The sequence below is a fragment of the Dreissena polymorpha genome, chromosome 11, assembly GCF_020536995.1.
Source record: "Dreissena polymorpha isolate Duluth1 chromosome 11, UMN_Dpol_1.0, whole genome shotgun sequence".
Taxonomy (NCBI): domain Eukaryota; kingdom Metazoa; phylum Mollusca; class Bivalvia; order Myida; family Dreissenidae; genus Dreissena; species Dreissena polymorpha.
The window spans coordinates 40,254,490-40,279,430 of NC_068365.1; the positions used below are offsets into that span (position 1 = coordinate 40,254,490).

A 24,941-nucleotide genomic window follows, 5' to 3' on the forward strand; every position below is an offset into this window, starting at 1 on the left:
CGCAGATGACCCATATTGACTTTCAGGTCACTAGGTCAAAGGTCAAGGTCACGGTGACTTCACACAGTAAAATGGTTTCCGGCTGATAACTAAAGAAAGCTTACGCCTAGGATCATGAAACTTCATAGGTACATTAATCATGACTCACAGATGGACCCCTATTGATTCTCAGGTCACTAGGTCAAAGGTCAAGGTCACAGTGACAAAAAACGTATTCACTCAATGGCTGCCACTACAACTGACAGCCCATATGGAGGGGCATGCATGTTTAACAAACAGCCCTTGTTTGACATGATTCTTAACAAAGAAAGATGCTTCTATTGTATTTGTTATAAATGTGTGAAAGGCTCTAAGAAGGAACCAGAGATTATTAACCCTTTACCAAACACCAACAGGATTTTACGGGTTTATAGCTGACGACATTATAAATAATTATGATAAAATGAGAAATTGCTCAAGATGAGCAATTTCTCCTTTTATCACAATTATTTCTACCCTACCTGATTATTTCCTTAATATTCCATTACAATTTAATTGTGGTCTGCAACCTTTTTCAAATTGGGAAAGTCCAAAATGTGTCGTTTGGTAAAGGGTTAAGGCATTTTGATTCCTACGGGTCTTGTGAATCTGTTTCAAATCAAATGCGTATATTTGATCTTCAGCATCTAAAAATATGTGAAATAGAAAGAACGACAATATCTTTTGGAGAGATAAATGTACCTACGTTATAAGCAATGGGACTGTGCTTCAAAGGAACTATTCCCGGGCTTTTTAGTCTGTTTAGTTAACACAGTAGTAACTTTTTCCATATATAAAATTGCTCACCCTTCCAACTTTAAGCGCCCAGTGGGACGAGGGATAGACAGAGAAAGTCACATGCTTGAGTACATTTCAACCCATGCGCATTGCGCGTTTTTTTCGCATAAAAAAACAGTGGAGCGATACAGGGCCATCATGGCCCTCTTGTTTCATTCAAAATCGAGTCCTGTAATCTGACTCATTCAACATGGAAAAACGTATAATGGAAGGTTTCCAAAAAAAAAATAATATTTTTTAGATTTCAATTAAATCAACATGCAGGTGAATATAATACTGGACACACTTGTATCCTCGATTTTGAAGCATTTCATAGCAAAACAACATCAACACTATTTTCCCAATTTTAGTCTAAATGCCGCTAGTTTTCCCAATCCAAAGGAACTGTGCCCATTCCCAAAACGGTGAAAAAGCACTGTGTGAATCAATCCCCTCAAAATGCTATGCAAAGTAATTTAAATTGACTAAAATGTATATTCAAGCCACATGCTTCATGGCTGTGCTGCGTTTCCTCCCCCACCTTCATGCCAAGAAGTACTTGTATATACCTGCATACAAATTTGTGAGCATCATATGTCAATATATGTAATATCTTGATATAAGAGTGAATTCTTCTTTTTCTTAGTGAACTGGCTTAAACATTACGTTTGGTCCAAATTATAGCAGCATTTTAGTTGCTATTAAAGGTGCAGCATTCTCCTGCATATTGCTATATTATTCTAAGACATGCACTTAGCAGTTATAAGCATAGTAAATAATTTGCACATCTCTGGTTCAATCATATAACAACAGCTACTGATAAATGTTTTCACTATTCAGACCTACACCATTTGTAAAAGCAGCTGAAATGTGGGCATCAGTTAAGGATAAAGATTTGTATATGGCGTTTGGAAACAGGGCATAGTATCAGGCTGGTATATGGTGTTTGGAAACAGGGCATAGTATCAGGCTGGTATATGGCGTTTGGAAACAGGGCATAGTATCAGGCTGGTATATGGCGTTTGGAAACAGGGCATAGCATCAGGCTGGTATATGGCGTTTGGAAACAGGGCATAGTATCAGGCTGGTATATGGTGTTTGGAAACAGGGCATAGTATCAGGCTGGTATATGGCGTTTGGAAACAGGGCATAGTATCAGGCTGGTATATGGTGTTTGGAAACAGGGCATAGTATCAGGCTGGTATATGGCGTTTGGAAACAGGGCATAGTATCAGGCTGGTATATGGTGTTAGGAAACAGGGCATAGTATCAGGCTGGTATATGGCGTTTGGAAACAGGGCATAGTATCAGGCTGGTATATGGCGTTTGGAAACAGGGCATTATTATAAGTATCAGGCTGGTATATGGCGTTTGGAAACAGGGCATTATTATAAGTATCAGGCTGGTATATGGCGTTTGGAAACAGGGCATAGTATCAGGCTGGTATATGGCGTTTGGAAACAGGGCATAGTATCAGGCTGGTATATGGTGTTAGGAAACAGGGCATAGTATCAGGCTGGTATATGGCGTTTGGAAACAGGGCATAGTATCAGGCTGGTATATGGTGTTTGGAAACAGGGCATAGTATTAGGCTGGTATATGGTGTTTGGAAACAGGGCATAGTATCAGGCTGGTATATGGCGTTTGGAAACAGGGCATAGTATCAGGCTGCTCTGGCTAGAATATTATGAATGGGCGCGTGGACTGTTGGATAAGTGTTCGCTATATTTTATCAAGCATGAATGTATCTAAAAATATCTGTGTGACTTGCAAATAACAGATCCCTATGTCCCTATGTCCAAGACCAAAGGTCAAAGGTCAAATGCATTTAATCTATACATATCACTTTGTTTGCAGCAACAGTTTATGCAGCCTTAATACATGTATATTCTCAAATTAGTTTGCATGATTTACCAGTGTTGTTAGACAGAGCGATTTGCACATAAACCAATGCCCTTCGAAAGGTTGAAGTCAATGTATTGTCTGGATTATAACCTTGTTATTGAAGCATGGATGGATTTAAAAATGACAGAAGTAAGACTAATACAGAGTGTAAAATCAAGGAACAATGTCCATCAATAAATGTCAAGTTTTTTTATGAGAGGTCAATGAGTGTTCAAAACTATTAAAAGCAATATGCTTCTCTGCATATGAAGGTCACTATAAAGCGTAGTATTGAAATAAATAGCATTTCCCTTTACAAATGCAAGGGTTAAGATTTAATATGTTTATGTTTCCTGATAAAAATGAAGTTAAATAAATTAAGAATAAGACTAAACTACATATCTTTTTCAGAATTTTCAGAACACGAACCAACATTGTTATGTTAACAAACCCAGTCACTGTCAAACATCAATGTATGGGAATCTGAAGGGCTCCCCCCAGAATAAAATAATTAATAGCCAGCTGCATGATGGGGGTTTAATAAGGCACAGAGTTTATTCCTTGCTGTTCAGAACAAAATAGTGTTTCAGCTTTATCACATTATAGACTACTTTGTTTCTTGTCTCAAAAGAAATGTAACTTCATGTTGACCTCATAAACTAATCTTTGGATGGAGGGGCATAGAGCCCTATTTGGAGAGGTACATTTTGTTGATTCGGCTTGTGAAAAGCTCTATACATAGCTGTTACAACGGTGGCTTTCATTTTTCTGCACGCGTTATGACCAAGTCTTTTGAACTGTATGATGATAAGATTGGGTACCACTTCAAACCACTTCTATTATTGCTATAGCTACATATCAAAACAAAAACATATCAAACGCATGGCAGTGTGTATATAGTAACCTAACAAATCAAACGTACGACAGTGTGTATATGGTTATAACCTAACATATCAAATGCACGGCAGTGTGTACATAGTAACCTAACATATCAAACGTACGACAGTGTGTATATGGTTATAACCTAACATATCAAACGCATGGCAGTGTGTATATACTAACCTAACATATCAAACACACAGCAGTGTGTATATAGTAACCTAACATATCAAACGTACGGCAGTGTGTATATAGTAACCTAACATATCAAACGCACGGCAGTGTGTATATAGTAACCTAACATATCAAACACACGGCAGTGTGTATATAGTAACCTAACATATCAAACGCGTGACAGTGTGTATATAGTAACCTAACATATCAAACACACAGCAGTGAGTATATAGTAACCTAACATATCAAACGCATGGCAGTGTGTATATAGTAACCTAACATATCAGACGCGTGACAGTGTGTATATAGTAACCTAACATATCAAACACACAGCAGTGTGTATATAGTAACCTAACATATCAAACACACAGCAGTGAGTATATAGTAACCTAACATATCAAACGCGTGACAGTGTGTATATAGTAACCTAACATATCAAACACACAGCAGTGTGTATATAGTAACCTCACATATCAAACACACGGCAGTGTGTAATTGTAACCTAACATATCAAACGCACAGCAGTGTGTATATAGTAACCTAACATATCAAATGTACAGCAGTGTGTATATAGTAACCTAACATATCAAACGCACGGCAGTGTGTATATAGTAACCTAACATATCAAACACACGGCAGTGTGTATATAGTAACCTAACATAACAAACGCACGGCAGTGTGTATATAGTAACCTAACATATCAAACGTACAGCAGTGTGTATATAGTAACCTAACATATCAAACACATGGCAGTGTGTATATAGTAACCTAACATATCAAACGCACAGCAGTGTGTATATAGTAACCTAACATATCAAACGTACAGCAGTGTGTATATAGTAACCTAACATATCAAACACTTGGCAGTGTGTATATAATAACCGAACATATCAAACGTACAGCAGTGTGTATATAATAACCTAACATATCAAACGCACGGCAGTGTGTATATAGTAACCTAACATATCAAACACACTGCAGTGTGTATATAGTAACCTAACATAACAAACGCACGGCAGTGTGTATATAGTAACCTAACATATCAAACACACTGCAGTGTGTATATAGAAACCTAACATATCAAACGCACGGCAGTGTGTATATAGTAACCTAACATATCAAACGCGCGGCAGTGTGTATATAGTAACCTAACATATGAAACGCATGGAAGTGTGTATATAGTAACCTAACATATCAAACACATGGCAGTGAGTATATAGTAACCTAACATATCAAACGCATGGCAGTGTGTATATAGTAACCTAACATATCAAACGCACGACAGTGTGTATATAGTACCCTAACATATCAAACGCATGGCAGTGTGTATATAGTAACCTAACATATCAAACGCACGACAGTGTGTATATAGTAACCTAACATATCAAACGCATGGCAGTGTGTATATAGTAACCTAACATATCAAACGCACGGCAGTGTGTATTCCTAAGTTATCTGGTTTACACCAAAGTGAGCTCTTAAGGTTACAACACACCGAAATGTTAATCAACATAGCCGTCTGTATGGCTAATTAATTTATGAGTTTAATATTTCTCTGCTATTTATGCCCCCCCCCCCCCCCCTTCGAAGAAGAGGGGTTATATTGTTTTGCACATGTTGGTCGGTCCGTCCGTCCGCCCGTCCACCAAATGGTTTCCAGATGATAACTCAAGAACGCTTAGGCCTAGGATCATGAAACTTCATAGGTACATTGATCATCACTGGCAGATGACCCATATTGATTTTCAGGTCACTAGGTCTAAGGTCAAGGTCACAGACCTGAAGCAGTAAAATGGTTTCTAACGTATTCACACAATGGCTGCCACAACAACTGGCAGCCCATTTGGGGGGCATGCATGTTTTACAAACAGCCCTTGTTATTATGCCCCCTTCGAAGAAGAGGGGGTATATTGCTTAGCTCATGTCGGTCGGTCCGTCCGTCCACCAGGTGGTTGTCAGACGATAACTCAAGAACGCTTGGGCCTAGGATCATGAAATTTCATAGGTACATTGATCATGACTTTCAGATGACCCCTATTGATTTTGATGTCACTAGGTCAAAGGTCAAGGTCATGGTGACCAGAAATAGTAAAATGGTTTTCGGATGATAACTCAAGAACACATACGCCTAGGATCATGAAACTTCATGGGTAGATTGATCATGACTTGCAGATGACCCCTATTGATTTTGAGGTCACTAGGTCAAAGGTCAAGGTCACGGTGACCCGTAATAGTAAAATGGTTTCCGGATGATAACTCAAGAACGCATACGCCTAGGATCATGAAACTTTATGGGTAGATTGATCATGACTCGCAGATGACCCCTATTGATTTTGAGGTCACTAGGTCAAAGGTCAAGGTCACGGTGACACGAAATAGTAAAATGATTTTTGGATGATAATTCAAGAACACATATGCCTAGGATCATGAAACTTTATAGGTAGATTGATCATGACTCGCAGATGACAACTATTGATTTTCAGGTCACTAGGTCAAAGGTCAAGGTCACGGTGACCCGAAATAGTAAAATGATTTCCGGATGATAACTCAAGAACGCATATACCTAGGATCATGAAACTTCATAGGTAGATTGATCATGACTCGCAGATGACCCCTATTGATTTTTAGGTTACAAGGTCAAAGGTCAAGGTCACGGTGACCCGAAATAGTATAATGATTTTGGGATGATGACTCAAGAACGCTTTTGCCTAGGATCATGACACTTCATAGGTACATTGATCATGACTTGCAGATGACCCTATTGATTTTCAGGTCACTAGGTCAAAGGTCAAGGTCACAGTGACAAAAGTCGTATTCACTCAATGGCTGCCAGTACAATGGACTGCCCATATGGGGGGCATGCATGTTTTACAAACAGCCCTTGTTTTTTTAGATCTATTAATCAATTATCATACTGTGTATTTAAGAATGTTTATATAATATTAATATTTAATTGTTTTGTAAATTAAATTTGTATCAGGATATTGTATTCCTTGCCTAATAAGAATTCGATAGTCTGAGGCAGGGATCATATTTTTTTCGTTTTTGTCGGTCCTAGACCGATTAGGGTCATGAAAGACCGATTGAAAATCCCAAACGGTCGGTCTGATTCTGTTAGCTAAAATTCCCATGACATTAAATCGATTAAACAGTGCAGATGTTAACACACCCTAAGTACATTCTTATCTCGATATGGTGTATCTAAACCAGTCAGGACCAGTTTATTGCACGTCAGCCGACGAGTATGACCCCGACCCCAAGCAGCGAAGATTCGCGCGGTTGTGGATTAGTCATGCGTGAATAACCCCGTGTCAATATCAATCGATAATTTCACTGGCTTATATCTAGCACACTTATCGGTCCTAAATGTGTTCTCGTCCACGATTAAATGGTTGACTGTTACTTCGATACATTTTCCACCAGCGTAATAATCCGGCAATAAATGAATGAAATTCGCGGATGATCAACAGAACAGCCGAAAGTTATTTTTTTGGGGCGGAACTTCACATAAAATAGTACACAAGAAAAATAATATACATTGTATAAATCTTTAGTAAAAATCGTGTTAGAATCGAAACAATTTGTTTACTTTAGTGTTTGTTGTTGAATAACCCACGACCGGAAGTTTAGATGCATGGATTCAAATCACTCATTCTTCGCACTCGTGATAATATTGACAACGATGAAAAAAGTCAGATAAAACAGCACACGAAACAACAATGCAATAGCAATGATCATAATGAGAAAACTCGTATGTTCCGTTTAAAAAAATGCATAAGGGAATTTAACTTGTACATTTATTATACCACCTTCATGAATGGCAAAATCAATTGTATATATTTTAACGTAATTTGTAATGATTTCGGATATAATTTTTCGGACACTTTTTCCCCATTTAAATCCAGACCGATTGATGTTGCGGGAAAATATGATCCCTGGTCTGAGGCCATCCATAAAAATTATTGGCATAACCCGACCGACCCACTAAAATCGGCCCGACTGAAGTTATTTTTTGTTACTTTCCAAAAAAAAATTTTTTTTGCTCGCCGAAACTTCTTTCCGCTAAATTTTTCCTTTCAGCTTTTTATCCTTTCCGGTTATTTGCGTCATTTAATTGAATGCTCTTTCAAGGAGATAGCAATGAACAAAACGCGTACCGGTATTTATTTGAGTCGCCTATTTATTTGACATATGCATATGCAATTCATTAGACTTTAAATACAATTAAACCGCTCCTGTTTTTCTCGTATCCCTTTATTTAAAATACGCTGCTGTTGCTCAGGATAGTTTGGGAGTAAAAAAATTAATTAATTAATTATCACCGTTCAATTCAATTCGGCAATCGGCAGAGATGTGTAATATTATCGTCATATAACTAATTATTTAATTATCACTCTTTAATTCAGATCGGTAAATATTCGGTAGAAAGATAAAAAGTGGTCAGCTTAGACATATTTATTGACGGGTATTGTCACGTTTTTGTTTCATTTGCTTATCTCTTTATACGACTTTTTGACCGGTCGCTATTTTGGAGGCAGACGGCGATATTAAATGTGTATTAAAATTATACAACATCTGCGCATGAATGAACCAATATTATCCGATAGCTCCACCCGTTCTCACGTTTCATTCGACAATGTCATGTCATGTGTAAGCGAGCTCAATGCTGATTGGCCAGCTACCATGTGCACTTCATTAACAACAAGGTCAAGCAATGTCTAATCGGGTACAGACCGGGTTTCATTCACTGTTTGAATTGCGAACACTTTCATTGAAACAAAGAGACAAATATAGAAAACCAGTCCGGATTAAAATGGCGGATGTTTTCAACGAAATTTTACTCGATTTTCGCATTTTCGCAATTTAGATTTTTCTTTAGCCAAATTCTCAATAGTTTCACAAATAACTCAAATGACGAACGACAGCGCGAACATTGCGAACGTGTTATTATTGGAATAAATGCTCACTATTATAGGGCTCGCTCTGTCGTTCGCCATTTGAGAAAGTATAGCGAATTTGGCTTAAGAAAAATATAATTTTGTGAATATGCTTAAATCACGTAAAATTTCATTGACAACATCCGCCATTTTTATCCGGAGTGTTTTTTAAAACTATTTTTCTCTTTGTTTCCATGAACAATTTGAAGCGCATATGGTAGCTTGCCAATCAACATTTACTTCGCTATGGGGTAATATTGGGCCATTCATGCGCAGATAATGGAATACACAGTTGATTTTGTCGTCTGCCTACAATATAACGGCCGATGGCAAAAGTCGTATAAAAAATAAGCAAATGAAAAGAAGCGTAACACTCAATAAATTATTTGTAAGCTGATCACTTTACAAATTTCTACTGACTAATGATCTGAATTAAAGGATGATAATTAAATAATTAGTTACATGTTGAAGATGTTGCACCTTTCTGTTCTTGATTGAAATTAAAATGTTATAATTACTTTGTTGTTTTTTACTCACAAACTATGCTATTGTAAAGTTATATGTCAACCACATAGTATATTAATTACGTATTTGCCCTGTTACGTGTTTTCATTTTCTGTAGTCAAACGATATTCACATTTTATTTCATGTGCAAAATGCGTACAATTTTTCGGACTGTCGTTTTAGGATCAAGTATTTTTCGTTGATTATATTATATTTTCGAAGTTCTTTATAGAAAAAATAGACTTAGGAATACACGTGCGGTGATACGGACGGTGCAGAAAAATCTTAACCAATTTCCTTTCATGAGGCAGAAGACTTGGAGCTTTATTTGATAATTTACCCTTCAGTTTGGTATATGTCAGAGTTCAATGTCAAAAAAAAAATTGCTAAAAAAAAATTAAATCTCTACCTACCGACCCACACAAATTTACCTGGGTCGGATTATGCCAAACAAACAATTTTTTAAGGATGGCCTGACAGCATATTCATGTGTTGATGATTGCATATAATTTAAATTTATCTTTAATAGTTCAAATAAAGCAATTGTCATCATACTTGCTATACTTTCAACAAGTCTAAAAAGAGAGATGTTGATGTTATTTGTACTAACTTTTTATGCCCACGGTAGGGTGGCATAAGCAGTTAATTGCCCGTCAGTCGATATGTCTGTCTGTCAGTCTGTCCGAAAACTTTAACATTGCCGACAACTTTTGCAATATTGAAGATAGCAACTTGATATTTGTTATGTATGTGTATCTCATAGAGCTGCACATTTTGATTGGTGAAAGCCAAGGTCAAGGTCATCTTAAAGGCAAAATTAAATATATTGCTATAAAGTGGTGCCGTAGGGGGCATTGTGTTTCTGACAAACACATCTTTTGTTATCTCTAAAACATTCATAGACAGTGCTCACACATCTCGACATTTGCTTGGCATCCCCATTTTAGCAGACAACATCCCTGAAAATCGTTGACTGCAGTCATCGGTACACCAACATTTCATATGAACTCTGCCCTAGGTCAAAAGTCAAGGTCATTGTACTAGACAAAATGAAAACACTTTCTCCACAGCAATTAGATTTTCTTATTATTGGGTAGAATAAACAAGCATGGTTTGAAAGAGTATAAAGTGCAAGAACCAGGCCCCTAGGTCAAAGGTTAAAGTCACTGTTCAAGGTCATATGTAAAATATATGAAACCAATCCATAAAACGCTGTTCTTTAAAGAGACCTTCTCAAAGATGTGTGCATGTATTGAAATTTGTCATTAAATGCTTTATATTGATAAATGTAAACATTGGATCCAAAAAGCTCTAGTTAAAAAACTAGAAAAAAATTAAAGAAATAAAAAAGTAAAGCTCAACTCCAGGGCTCGAATCACTGACCCCTGGAGTAAAAGTTTATCGCTTAGCCCACTCTGCCATCCATGCTCATACTATGGTTGTTATATTTTAAACTTTATATAAGCAATCCTCGTAGTTTCACAAAATAAAACGACAGCAGCAGAACTCTGCAAATTATTCAATTGTTTTGCGTTGCTACGCTTGATAATGTTCACATTTTTAAATTGTCAAAAGATGCATATAATGAATATTTTAGAGCACGGTAATTGTTCATATTACTGCTTCCTCATACATATCATAACTACAACTAAAATTTGCAAAACTGAAACATTTTTGTTTAATTTTGTCAATTTACCGAACGTGAAAATGTCCCTTTAAGTAAGTTTGGCTAGCATATGAGGCAGAATTTTACATTCTGTATAAGTAGTGACTATATTGTATTGTTTAACAAGTATTCTTTACAAAGACCCATGTCAAAGTCACAATTCAAGTTCAAATGTCATAACATAGCCAATCTGGAACTAGTTTTAAATGAAATGTACCATTCTTATTAACCTGGCAGTAATTTGTACTTTATGTTTCGAAACTATCTTCATTGTAGACTTCTATGCTTTAAGTCAGTTTAAATTAGCAGTTTATGCAATGCACTTCTTACAATTTCATTCCAGTAGGTTTAAAGTAAACTGACACTGTACATGTTCTCACGTGACAGTTTACATTGTGACGTAGTGAGGCTGGTCACCAGTCCCACAAAACTGTGCCGCAAAGAGCTTTTCAGATTAAACGTTAAACAATGTTTTACAAGTTCACATGCAATTTTCATGTTAAAAGTGTTAAATGTTGATCAAATGTAAAAAGTATATAATATATATGTATGTATATTATGTTTCTATACTGATGCAGGTTTGTTTGTAATTATAGTGTCAGAAAGTGACTTTGTTAAAACCAGTTAATTTATAAAATGGCAACAAGTTCTCAGTCTTCAGTTGAGCTGGGTTCGCATGAAGTGAAGGACTATATTTGTAATGCCTGTGAAGACCAGAATAATGTTGAGACAAGTGCTGATTTCTATTGTAAACAATGTGATCGGTTTTATTGTGGAAACTGTATTGATTTACATGGTAAATTGTTGGCTAAACATACAACATTTGGAAAAAAAAATATAGAGAAATGGCCAGTTTCAAAAAAGGTGGTGGATTTTCTACAAATTTGTGATGTTCATAAGGACCATAAAATTGACCAATTCTGCAACCTGCACAAACAGCTGTGCTGCCCTCAGTGTGTATCTGATCAGCACAGGTATGTACTCTTCAGCTGTTAAGTTATTATTACAATATGATTAAAAAATATTATTTACAAAAAGTTAGACTTTTAAACACATACCCATCACGATGTAAATTCAAAGAAAGAGTCGTTAAATCAAAGTTCATGTTCATTTTCAAACCCACTAACGGGTCTTTAAATTAAGAATTATTATATATGCTTATATAGGGAGATATATTTAAATGTTGAAACTCATCATTTCAAACAGCAAAAAAAATGTCAGAAGTATTGATGACTTAAACATTTTTCTGTGAAATGATGTTTTTTAAGGTTCTTTCGCTGTCATTATGACCTTAAAATTTTCCGTTAAACACTTTAATTACAATTAAAAGACTCTTGATCATAAGTATTGAATGAGAAAAGAAACAAAATCAATATGTTTACTTGTGGCTTTGGCAACTGAAACATAGAGGATATTTGTTCATGGGAGTGTAAGATCGTTTGTTATTTCATGAGTGATCAAAGAAACTATATTTTCACAAGTGGCGCAAATCTTCTGTTTCTTTTATGCCCCTTTTTCAAGAAAATAATATACAGCTGTTTCCCTTTCGCTGAAAAGTTACCATTTTCTCCTGTGGCGTGCCTCAATACAATTCAATGAACAAAATGATGTCATTTTTTCGACAAAATGACTTCACTGTTCCAGCGAAATTCTCCAGTTAAACTCTTTAAAATGTAAATAAACAGTGAAAAAAACATAAAATAAAAAGAAAATTTATTGGATTCGATGGAATATCGTTTTTAATTCACTCGTGATCTGTAACACTTTTTCTGTTTAGTCATCACCATTCTAGTAACGTGAGATGCATGGTCATGGAAGAAATACATTTAAGACAAGAATGACGTACATTTGACCATATCTAGCGGTCAATAAAGTATTAATTATACACGAACTGCTTATATAAACAGCTTATATAGACAGGTTAAATAAGCCTACAGCTGTATATAGTAAGAAATAATTTAACGACCAAAAAGTGATGGACATTGTTATATCCCGTTTATAGTTATATTTTTTATGGTTATGAGTTTGTGTCAAAGTGATGGATAACGCTGTTTACTCCCTAAAACAAGTAGGTCAGCGCCAAGGTTACCATTTTTTGTATAAAACGGACCGTGTTGAAACCTTTATTCGAGCCAAGCGAGGCAAGGCAGCGAGCCGAACCTTTGTGGTAGCGCACAAGTGAATATCCAAATTTCTGGCTTCACGGGATAGTGCAAGAGAGACGGACATTTGGACATTTGTTTTTCTGGACGGATTATATTTTGTGTTGGAGTATCTTGTTTATTTCTTTACTGATCATTTCTTGTCTCAATTTCTTAAAGAAGAATTATATACAAATAAGAATAAGATACATTTACAATACAATATATATATATAAACATTTAATCAAGAATAAAAGTTGTTATATGCTACAAAAAGACTTGTTGCCTTATTTTGCAAACTGATGAGTAATCTACGAACCTGGGGACATTTAAGTCAAAACAAAAAATTACACAACGCAACTTAAACGAACTTTGAGAGCCACTAGATAACATAACGGCGGAAGTGCCACATATGTTAATCATTTTTGGGGCCATGACGTAGGATACTCACAAGGTGCCACAGATCATAAAAAATATATATAAATCTTGAAGTAAATCTTGATAATAATCCGTAGTTTCGAAAATGTGTTATTTTCACCGGTGAGCACAGTTTGGGCATATGAAGGTATTTAAAAAATAACATTGTATAATACTAAAAAGACACTGTTGAACTCGCATAAATAAAATTGCTAGTATGTTTATTTTGATTTTTATGTCCCCCACTATAGTAGTGGGGGACATATTGTTTTTGCCCTGTCTGTTGGTCTGTCTGTTGGTCTGTCTGTTGGTCTGTTGGTCTGTCTGTTGGTCTGTCTGTTTGCGCCAACTTTAACATTTTGCAATACCTTTTGCTATATTGAAGATAGCAACTTCATATTTGGCATGCATGTGTATCTCATGAAGCTGCACATTTTTAGAGGTGAAAGGTCAAGGTCATCCTTCAAGGTCAGAGGTCAAATATATGTGGCCAAAATCGCTCATTTTATGAATACTTTTGCAATATTGAAGATAGCAACTTGATATTTGGCATGCATGTGTATCTCATGGAGCTGCACATTTTGAGTGGTGAAAGGTCAAGGTCAAGGTCATCCTTCAAGGTCAGAGGTCAATTTTATGTGGCCAAAATCGCTCATTTTATGAATTCTTTTGCAATATTGAAGATAGCAACTTGATATTTGGCATGCATGTGCATCTCATGGAGCTGCTCATTTTGAGTGGTGAAAGGTCAAGGTCAAGGTCATCCTTCAAGGTCAGAGGTCAAATATATGTGGCCCAAATCGCTTATTTTATTAATACTTTTGCAATATTGAAGATAGCAACTTGATATTTGGCATGCATGTGTATCTCATGGAGCTGCACATTTTGAGTGGTGAAAGGTCAAGGTCATCCTTCACAAGGTCAAGGTCATCCTACAATGTCAAACATCATATAGGGGGACATTGTGTTTCACAAACACATCTTGTTTTGCATGAAAATAACCATTATTATTTATTTTTAGGTCATTTAGAAAAAAAAAAGAATTATTTTCCAAAACTTAGTAGTAACGTTAAGAATAAAATTTCAGAGTTAAGAATTTAAGAATTTCACAAAACCTTATCTGGAGCTCTGAAACACTAATCAATTTTGAAGCATTTTTCAGCACAAATGGACAAGTTATTTTCAAAGGCTTTAGTACCCATCACTGTATAGCTTTTGTTGTTTATATTTAATTTAAAAAAAATTGTATTTCATTATATTTATTAACAGCTAAATTATGTGAAAGAAAAACTGAAGTAACTATGCTCAGGTATAAGAACCTAGGTCATTTGATGAACAGCAACCCTTCCTATGGATAAATTCCATATGTGGTTCAACATTTTTAACATCAAAAAGGGCTAAGTTCAAAAAAGTCATCTTAATATAACTCTTTTAACTACCACAGAAGTAATGAAAGCTGTGGCAGGTCTGACAAATTGATCTAGAAGTATTTTCATAAAAAACGGGATGACAGGATTATGCATTTTCTAAGCAGTGAGTTCTGGTGCTGTATCATAAAAGACAGGGCAAATGTCTCATAGCTCATAATTGTTTTCCAAATGTGTTAAACACAAACTAATAAACTTAAAGTTAATGTTTTTCAACTTACATGTTAATCTGTGTGCATAGCACAAATAGTCAAAGCGCTGAAGGCACTGAAGTTGTTCGCTGTTGTATAATCTTAGACGCAACTCAGTTTTAAAAATTATAGTATAGCTTTTTTTATCTCAAGTTTGAAATGAACACAACCCATTCACATTTATAAAGAGTGTGTCTTAAAGCACAGTTCGAGATGTGTTTTTTTTTCTTATCATTAATAAAAAGATAATTTAATCTTCATTTTGGGAAAACAGGGCTAAATGCATATGCAGTAATTTTCATTACAGTACCAGTGAATGTCTTTAAACAAAAAACACCATCAAATCAGAAATATCGTCCTTGATTAGCTTGTGCGCATTGCAGAGGCTAATCAGTGTGCACAGGCTAATCTTATTTCACATGCATTAAGCCCCGTATTCCATGAAAGCAGCTAATATCACAGATTTTAATGATAAACACTTGACTGGCCAATGTCGTCTTACAAGCTGTTAAACACTATTGATTAAATACACACTGCAGTAGTAGAGCAGACGCTTTTAGCATTCGTTGACTGCATAATTGTACTGCAGGTAGTGAAGACAGGCATTGGTTATTGTCCCTAGCTTAGCAAACAGCAGACTGACCTGCAGTTATCGTTTCTAGCTTATTTAAAAGCAAACTGGCTTGAAAAACTGCGTCTCTTCATTAGTGTGAGCTACTCTCACAACTTAAAAACAAACACATATTTGTGATGATCATCTAAAAGCCAACCTTTTTAGCTGAAAGTTTAGGCAAGAATTTTGGAAACATATATCATCAAATTTGACATACACTAATTATAAACTAAAGGAGTTGAGTTCTTAGTACGAGCCAACATCATCAATTACCAGGCATATGTAACCCTGAAGTTTTCATGCAGCCAACATCATAACCTTGCAAAACAATGCAAACAATGCACATACTAATGTATGTTTGAATCTACTGTTGGCGTTGTTGTAACCGTTATAACTTATGTTGATGCAACTGTTTTGATAGCCAGCAGTATAATGTGGCTGTTACATGCTAGAATCTAGGATAGACCATGACCTACATGTACGTATCAAAGCATTTTCAAAACAGTATTGTCTAACAGACGACATAAGGACTCACTTAGAAGGAAGCCCGCCATGACATAAGCTCTTCTGGCAAAAAATCATTACAATATCATAGCACTGGATGACATTGACCTAGATATGTTGATCTACAAAAAAATAGAGGTCATCAACACTTCATTGCAAACCTTTTTTTACCAAACATGAGAACTGTAGGGTAAAAGATGAATGAGATATTGTTCAGAAACAATGAAATGGCTATAACACTAGATGCTCTTGACCTACTGACCTAAACAGAATAAGGTGCCATCTACTCATCACGACTAACATTTCTGCCAACTTAAAGAACTGTTGGAAGAATGTTGGGTCAAATATTGATAGTAAAACCATAAACATGAAACATGATTATGAATAATTGCACTGGCCATGATGCAACTTGGATTACCAACTGACATAGTGTCATGCTAGTTAGGTTCCATGTGGGTACTCTATCCAGATATGACCGTATCATCGAAAAAAGAATCACTATATGAAAATACTAATTTGGTTTTTAAGAATATTACATTTTGTTTCCTTTCTAAGTTCTTTGATTTAAAAACAAATAGTTTAGGAAGATACCAATTTTACTATGTAGATCACATCATATGTGTTTTTCACATGGCTTATTATGCCCCCCTTCGAAGAAGAGGGGGTATATTGTTTTGCACATGTTGGTCCGTCCGTCTGTATGTCCGTCCGTCCACCAGATGGTTTCCGGATAATAACTCAAGAACGCTTATGCCTAGGATCATGAAACTTCATAGGTACATTGATCATGACTCGCAGATGACCCCTATTGATTTTGAGGTCAAAGGTCACGGTGACCAGAAATAGTAATATGGTTTCCGGATGATAACTCAAGAACGCTTATGCCTAGGATCATGAAACTTCATAGGTACATTGATCATGACTTGCAGATGACACCTATTGATTTTCAGGTAACTAGGTCAAAGGTCAAGGTCATGGTGACCCGAAATAGTAAAACAATTTCCACATGATAACTCAAGAACACTTATGCCTAGGATCATGAAACTTCATAGGTACATTGATCATGACTCACAGATGACCCCTATTGATTTTAAGGTCACTAGTGCAAAGGTCAAGGTCACGGTGACCCGAAATAGTAAAATGGTTTCTGAATGATAACTCAAGAACGCTTATGCCTAGGATCATGAAGCTTCATAGGTACATTAATCATGACTCGCAGATGACCCCTATTGATTTTCAGGTCACTAGGTCGAAGGTCAAGGTCACGGTGACCCGAAATAGTAAAATGGTTTCCGGGTGATAATTCAAGAACGCTTTCGCCAAGGATCATGAAACTTCATAGGTACATTGATCATGACTTGCAGATGACCCCTATTGACTTTCAGGTCACTAGGTTTAAGGTCAAGGTCACGGTGACTTGACACAGTAAAATAATTTCCAGATGATAACTCAAGAAAGCTTATGCCTAGGATCATGAAACGTCATAGGTACATTGATCATGACTAGCAGATGACACCTATTGATTTTCAGGTCACTAGGTCAAAGGTCAAGGTCACAGTGCCAAAAAACGTATTCACACAATGGCTACCACTACAACTGACAGCCCATATGGGGGGGGGCATGCATGTTTTACAAACAGCTCTTGTTATGGCTTATTGTGAAGTTATTTTGTCTTCATGGAAACATTTGATATTTGATTAAGATGCAGTTTTCTTCCCATGAATATGATGGAGGTTTTGTGCTGAAATTGTGTGCTTTGGTTGCTTAAATGCAGATCTAGCTTCCCATTTCAGTCAGATGTACGTCACGGTCAGTGTCACCATGATAAATAAAATCTGTCTTCACTTGTTTACTTTATTTTGAAAGAGGATTTTTTTTCTGAAATGTTTAAATGTACTTGGGAGTGTACAATTATATCAATTGAATTCCTATGTGCTGAAACATTGTTTTGTGACATCGCCTGGTTTCTTGTTTAAATGGTACAGTTCATAAATTATAAGTTCATTTTGACCATGAAAGCGGGCATATAGCAGTAGTCACACTTTATTATGCCCCCTTCGAAGAAGAGGGGGTATATTGCTTTGCTCATGTCGGTCGGTCGGTAGGTCTGTCGGTCGGTCAGTCCGTCCACCAGGTGGTTTCCGGATGATAACTCAAGAACGCTTGGGGCTAGGATCATGAAACTTCATAGGTACATTGATCATGACTCGCAGATGACCCTATTGATTTTGAGGTCACTAGGTCAAAGGTCAAGGTCACAGGTGAAGGTCACAGTTACTGGAAATAGGCATTTTAAGGATTTAGCATGGTTCAAACAAGGGAAACAACTACCGTGTATGCATGTTCTTTTTATTACAGCATTTGCCTCCCTTTAATTCATTTAAAATCTCATTTTACAGCAGAGATACCAAATGCTGCTATGCTACTGCTACTGCTACTGCTACTGCTACTGCTACTACTACTACTACTACTACTACTACTACTACTACTACTACTACTACTCCACCACCACCACCACCACCACCACCACCACCACCCACAGTGACAAAAACGTATTCACACAATGGCTGCTACTACAACTTATAGCCCATATAGGGGGGCATGCATGTTTTATAAACAGCCCTTGTTTTTTTCGCTTGGGTCTGTCTGTTCAGATTTATTTTAAGCTCTTTTACTTTTTAATGCCTGAAATGATATTAATATTATGTTTGGTAATAAAGCTCAATGATAAAAAAGACAGGTATTTTTCATCCATTTTCATTCTCCTTGGTAAAAAGACAAAGTCAGTGTTTCTTTTGTTTTCACTTTTTAACTGGTCCATTTCTGGGAATATTGGTTTTAAGATAATGTATTGCCTATCTGATGAGCATATACTTGTGAGGCATGCTCACACTCTTCAATAAATCTTTGTTTACTATTGTTTGTTGGTCAATACACAATGATTAGTAGTTCTTATTCATGGGAGTTAAAAATTGTCTGTTATGGTGTTAGCCAGTGTCATTAATAACCAGGCATCATACAAACAAGAGGTTTTAAAGTGGGTTTCAATTCAAACTTTACAGAACTTAATTGTAGTATAAACAGTACAGCTAACGGGGAACATACATAATCCTCGGTCACGCCACGGCCAGAACGTTAGTACTCGGCCGCTGTGTCGTGTGTTCACGGGGCGTATCACCAAGGCACGCGGCATCGATATGCGCAACGACGCCGAGTCTGTATTAACCTCGCGTACTTTCGTGGAATAAATCCGCCGCATACGTTCGCGGCGGATCGAGTGCAAAGATATACACCTACATGTACATTTGTGAAGCGTCGAAGCCTAGATTTACGCTACTTTAATAGTTATTATTTTCACGTTTTAATAAGCGGATATGATTTGTATTTGATGCTTTGTAGACTGTTTATATAATATCACGTCTTCAAATATATTTGACACGTAATGCGCCTTTACAAATTATCATTTAATTAATTATGCACAACTGTAAATGTTTCGTTCAATTCTCAAATGAGCATTATTCAATTTGTAATCCAAAACAATCTTCCGAATTTTAATGTTAACACAACATTAACAATTAAATTCTAGCGTCAAATAAACAGTGCTTTGTCTCCTTTGTCTCAAAAGCAGACAAAAATTATGCAGACATGTAGACCTTCGCATGGAAAGTGTGGGTGTATTTTGTCTTGTATAAAAACATTAATATCATGTCAGGCGATTTACACGTGTTCAGTGGAAAAAAAACGCCCCGATGGGACGTTATTTCATCACATCTTTAAATAGAAACAAATGCAAACTTTATTTGACACTTATGAAAAAATGGCGAATGTTTGTATTCTTTGAAATTCATGAGAACTTTTTATGTCCCCCACTATAGTAGTGGGGGACATATTGTTTTTGCCCTGTCTGTTGGTCTGTTGGTTGGTTGGTCTGTTGGTTGGTTGGTTTGCGCCAACTTTAACATTTGCAATAACTTTTGCAATATTGAAGATAGCAACTTGATATTTGGCATGCATATGTATCTCATGGAGCTGCACATTTTGAGTGGTGAAAGGTCAAGGTCAAGGTCATCCTTCAAGGTCAAAGGTCAAATATATGGGTCAAAATCTCTCATTTAATGTACACTTTTGCAGTATTTCAATATTCAAGATAGCAACTTGATATTTGGCATGCATATGTATCTCATGGTGCTGCACATTTTGAGTGGTGAAAGGTCAAGGTCATCCTTCAAGGTCAGATGTCAAATATATGTGGCCAAAATCGCTCATTTTATAAGTACTTTTGCAATATTGAAAATAGCAACTTGATATTTGGCATGCCTGTGTATCTCATGGAGCTGCATATTTTGAGTGGTGAAAGGTCAAGGTCATCCTTCAAGGTCAGAGGTCAAATATATGTGGCCCAAATTGCTAATTTTATGAATACTTTTGCAATATTGAAGATAGCAACTTGATATTTGGCATGCATGTGTATCTCATGGAGCTGCACATTTTTAGTGGTGAAAGGTCAAGGTCAAGGTCATCCTTCAAGGTCAAATATATGTGTCAAAATTGCTCATGTAATGTCACTTCTGCAATATTGAAGCTAGCAATTTTATATTTGAAATGCATGTGTATCTCATGGAGCTGCACATTTTGAGTGGTGAAGGGTCAAGGTCAAGGTCATCCTACAAGGTCAAACATCATATAGGGGGACATTGTGTTTCACAAACGCATCTTGTATTGTAAATATTTCCAGAATTTGCTTTAAAACTGGACTATACTTTATTATCGGGTTATGAGCAGCGACAGGAAAAATAGTAAGTATGCAGTAATAGATTCATTAAATTTATTATTGTTTTAAATATTAGTATAATTGTTCTTTTAAAATGTATTGACTTACTAATCATTTTAAAAAGATTTTTATGTTATGATGCGCATCGACTCGGCGTTATATCGCGGATCGCGGCTTGCCTCGGCGGACAGATGCGAATCACGGCGGCAAAATGCGACTTGCCGCCGCATACTGCCGCGGCTTCAACAGCTGACGCGGCATCAACTCGTTTAGCCTTGCTGCCGCGGATCGCGAAATATGTTTGTTCAGCGTTGGCTGTACTGTAGTACTCTTGTATATCAGAGGTATTTTAGCTAATAGGGTAATTATGAAATAGATTTACATTAAACCTTGTGTTTTTTGTGCACAGTAGAAGACATGTTTGATTTCTGATTGTTTTGTTTTAAAGAGGCATTTTCACGTTTTGGTAAATTGACAGAATTTTTAAAAATTGCTTCAGATTTGCAAATATTTGTTGTAGCTATGATATTTGTGAGGAAACAGTACTACTGGACATTTACCATGCTCTAAAATATCCATTATATGCATCTTTTGACGATTTAAAAACCTGAAAATTATAAAGCGTTGCAACGACATGCAAATGATTGAATAATTTGGAGAGTTATAGTCATGATGTTGTCCTTATATATTGCTAATTTTATTAGCAAGGATAGCCGATTGGTCTAAGCTATAGACTTTTACTCCAGGGCTCCAGTGGTCAGTGGTTCGAGCCCAATTGAGGGTTACTTTTTTTCTTTTTTTAATTGTATTCTTGTTTTTATGCTCCCGGATCGAAAGATCGGGGGTATATTGTTTTTGGCCTGTCTGTCATTGTATGTGTGTGTGTGTGTGTGTGTGTGTGTGTGTGAGTTTGTAAAACCTACCAACCGGGGAAAATCGTATGAATACACACCAACAAACCGGGGAACACCTACCAACCTGGGAATTCCCCGGTTGGTTTTAGGCGAAAATCTCTAATCTACGTGAATGAAATACCAAACTGTCAATTTATATTAGAAATCCAACGCCTTCCCCGATTAGCGGGTTTGTGGCATGCACAAAATATACACAAATCTTGACCATATTACAATCGAGTGTGTATCCAGGCTTATAACAGTTCCCCGGTTGCGCTGTTTAAAAATCATACACTCGGTATTTATATCATTTAGTGAAAGTCAGTTGGAAAAATGGAGTTTCGAGCGAACAAACGCATTAAACTAAGGTAAGTTTTTTAATTATGTTTATAATTTTTAATTACTATTAAAAAGCGCTTTTATGTAAAGGCGTATTTTCTGGTTTGGTTTAGTCTTCAGTGAAATAGGCGTAATTTTGCCTTAAATTATATTGTGCCAATATTTATTCCGGGTGATGCTAATTGGTATTTGGGCTTAACATAACACGTACGTCGATGATCATTATATTAACATGTTATGCGAATTTTAAAAGAATAAAATATTGTTTACCAGTTGTAGTGACTTTGAACTACTTGTCTTTCAAAATCTTCATATACACTATAATTTAGAATTTACACCTGTCAATGAAACTGGTGCGCATGTGTATTAACCACTGTAGTTTATAAACATCGACTTCATCATAATCACAAAAACGTTATCACGCTTATCCAAGAAGTGTAATATCATTAATTTTTATTTTCAGTGTAAGACTTATACGCTGCCAATTACTGTGTATGAAACTCTGAGACATTAAGAAATTTAACTTGCGTGTTACATATGGTCATTGGTTGATATTTTATCTTAACGACAAAAAAACAATAGCATCTACTCGATATTTTGCTATACGATACATTCTGACATGGGTAAGAAAGGATAGTTCATTTTACACCAACCACCGCACAATACATACAGGATTTACCGTGAACCACAGTCCGTTCACCAGTTCTTTTTTCTTCCAACACATTTGTCCAGAGAAGTACAATACCTATCATTTAACCGTGCATACATTTTGTCTTATTAGTATCTGTAAAAAAATATTCCTTGTATACTTTTTTGAACTTTGATAACATGTTTGGAACAACCTGGTATATGTTAAGACTTACTACGTCGGTGTATTCAGCCAATCTTTAAACAAGCTTGATACGTTCAAGATAAATAATCAAAGATATGTTAAATTTGAAACCGTTTTGTTGAAATTGATCATTTAAATGCAACCTTTAAAAATGTTTTATGGGTGTTTTTCAGTTTGTTATTATGTCGACAAAACAAGTTATCAATCTGTTTCAAATCTTCCCCAATGACAGTGAACGGCAAAAAATAAAACATGTGATGTAAGATAAGCAAAAGTAAACTATTTTGGACGAAGGTGAATTAAACTTGTATTATACCATCGGTTGCAAACATTTACACAAAATTCTCATGTCACTTAGATTTTCTACATCATAATAAAAAGCCACATGAGTGATGATATCAATTGAAAATGCTGCTACTAAAGAATTGCAATTTCAACTGATACTAAGGAACGTGGATGTATGAATCTTACTCTATTATTGTCTTATTGAATTGTGTTGCAGAGTACCGAAACTAAAGAACATAGCGACACTGCACACGAGTACAATTCACAAGATGCAGCAGAAAATATGTTGAACAGTGAATCATCGGATATCGATGTACGTAAACTTATAACGATTTTGTGATTGCAATACAGTACACAAATTTAAACATTTAATTTAAGATTATATATAGTTCCGATTTTTTTCAAGCTCTAGTATCGAACTGTAATTAAGACATGCATTCTGGTAAGTGTTATGTTACACTTACACATTTTTATGGATGTAGTTCACCAACAACAAATTATGATGTTGTGATATTTTCATATTTTTATATGATCTCACACACAGGAAAACAACTTTATTTTACAGGATAGTGACAATGACAAAGACTATATTCCGGAAGAAGGCGATGCATCGTCAGATGAGTCGATAGTTGTCGAACTCATACCAAACATTCAAAGATTTCAAAAGAAGACAGCGTCAACACTACCTCCTGTTGAATCCTTGCAATCTCGTGAACGTGACGAATCATCCGCAGAGGCACACAAAACCAACATCACCATCGCTTAAACAAATAACAGTGAATACAGACATTACGATAAGAGATTTTATTGCATGTTTTGCGAAAAGGCTCAAACAAAACTGAAAAAAAACATTTGCTTTCGCAGCATAAAGATGGGCAAGATGTGAAAGATCTATTAAATACGGAAAATTCAGCAGAAAATAAAAAAATGTATGATAAAATAAGGAACGTTGGGAACCATCTCCATAATGTTTAAGTATTGCGAGATGGCCAAGGACAGCTGTTTGTGTCATACAGACAACGTCACAATCAACGCGTAGCTGCAGACGAGTATGGACCTTGTCCTTACTGTTATTGGTATTACCCGAAGAAAATCCTGTGGAGGCACACTCAAAAATGTAAGTTTACAAATGCGGCGGGATCAAGAAAACGACTCGCTTTAGAGAGCAGCCTGCTATTACCAAAATCAAAAGAAGGAAGCACTATTTTAAGACGAGTAATCGAGTCCATGAGAAACGACGAAATAAGTCGCAAAGTCAAAAGTGATAATACAATCCTTGCATTCGGTGAAAAACTCTGTACAAAAAGGGGCCATGATGAAGAGCAACACAATTATATTAGACAGAAGTTAAGAGAAGTTGGTAGATTGCTGAAAGACATGCGATCATGTTCAGGCAATGTTGAAAAGTCTTTGGAGAATTTCATGTATCCAGATGCTTTCAAATTTATTACACAATCTTGCAAAAACGTTGCAGGCTTCGACGGAAACACCAACACTTATGCTACACCATCATTAGCCTTAAAGATTGGCAAAACGCTTCAGAAATGTCTAAAAATTCTAATTTCGAAAGGAATCGAAACAAACAACCAGGATCTGCAAACAAGGGCTGAGGAGCTTTCCAAACTATTTCAAATAAATTGGACGGATGACGTGTCTTCCAATGCCTTAAGAACACTTCATGAGGCTAAG

At 36.1% G+C, this 24,941-nt stretch overlaps 1 protein-coding gene across 48 annotated transcripts in view; it reads left to right on the top strand.

The window, feature by feature from the left end:
• LOC127850679 (uncharacterized) overlaps nucleotides 1–24,941 on the top strand; it is a 272,021-nt gene that overhangs the window by 48,972 nt on the left and 198,108 nt on the right. For 3 of the 48 annotated variants that reach the window (XM_052383882.1, XM_052383885.1, XM_052383883.1), the window contains exon 1: nucleotides 11,267–11,813. The exons of the other annotated variants lie outside the window; for them this stretch is intronic. In XM_052383882.1, coding sequence (XP_052239842.1) covers nucleotides 11,476–11,813 — 338 coding nt within the window. In that variant the 5' untranslated portion in view covers nucleotides 11,267–11,475. Of the gene's footprint in view, nucleotides 1–11,266; nucleotides 11,814–24,941 lie in introns of those variants that run through there. 48 annotated transcript variants of the gene reach the window in all.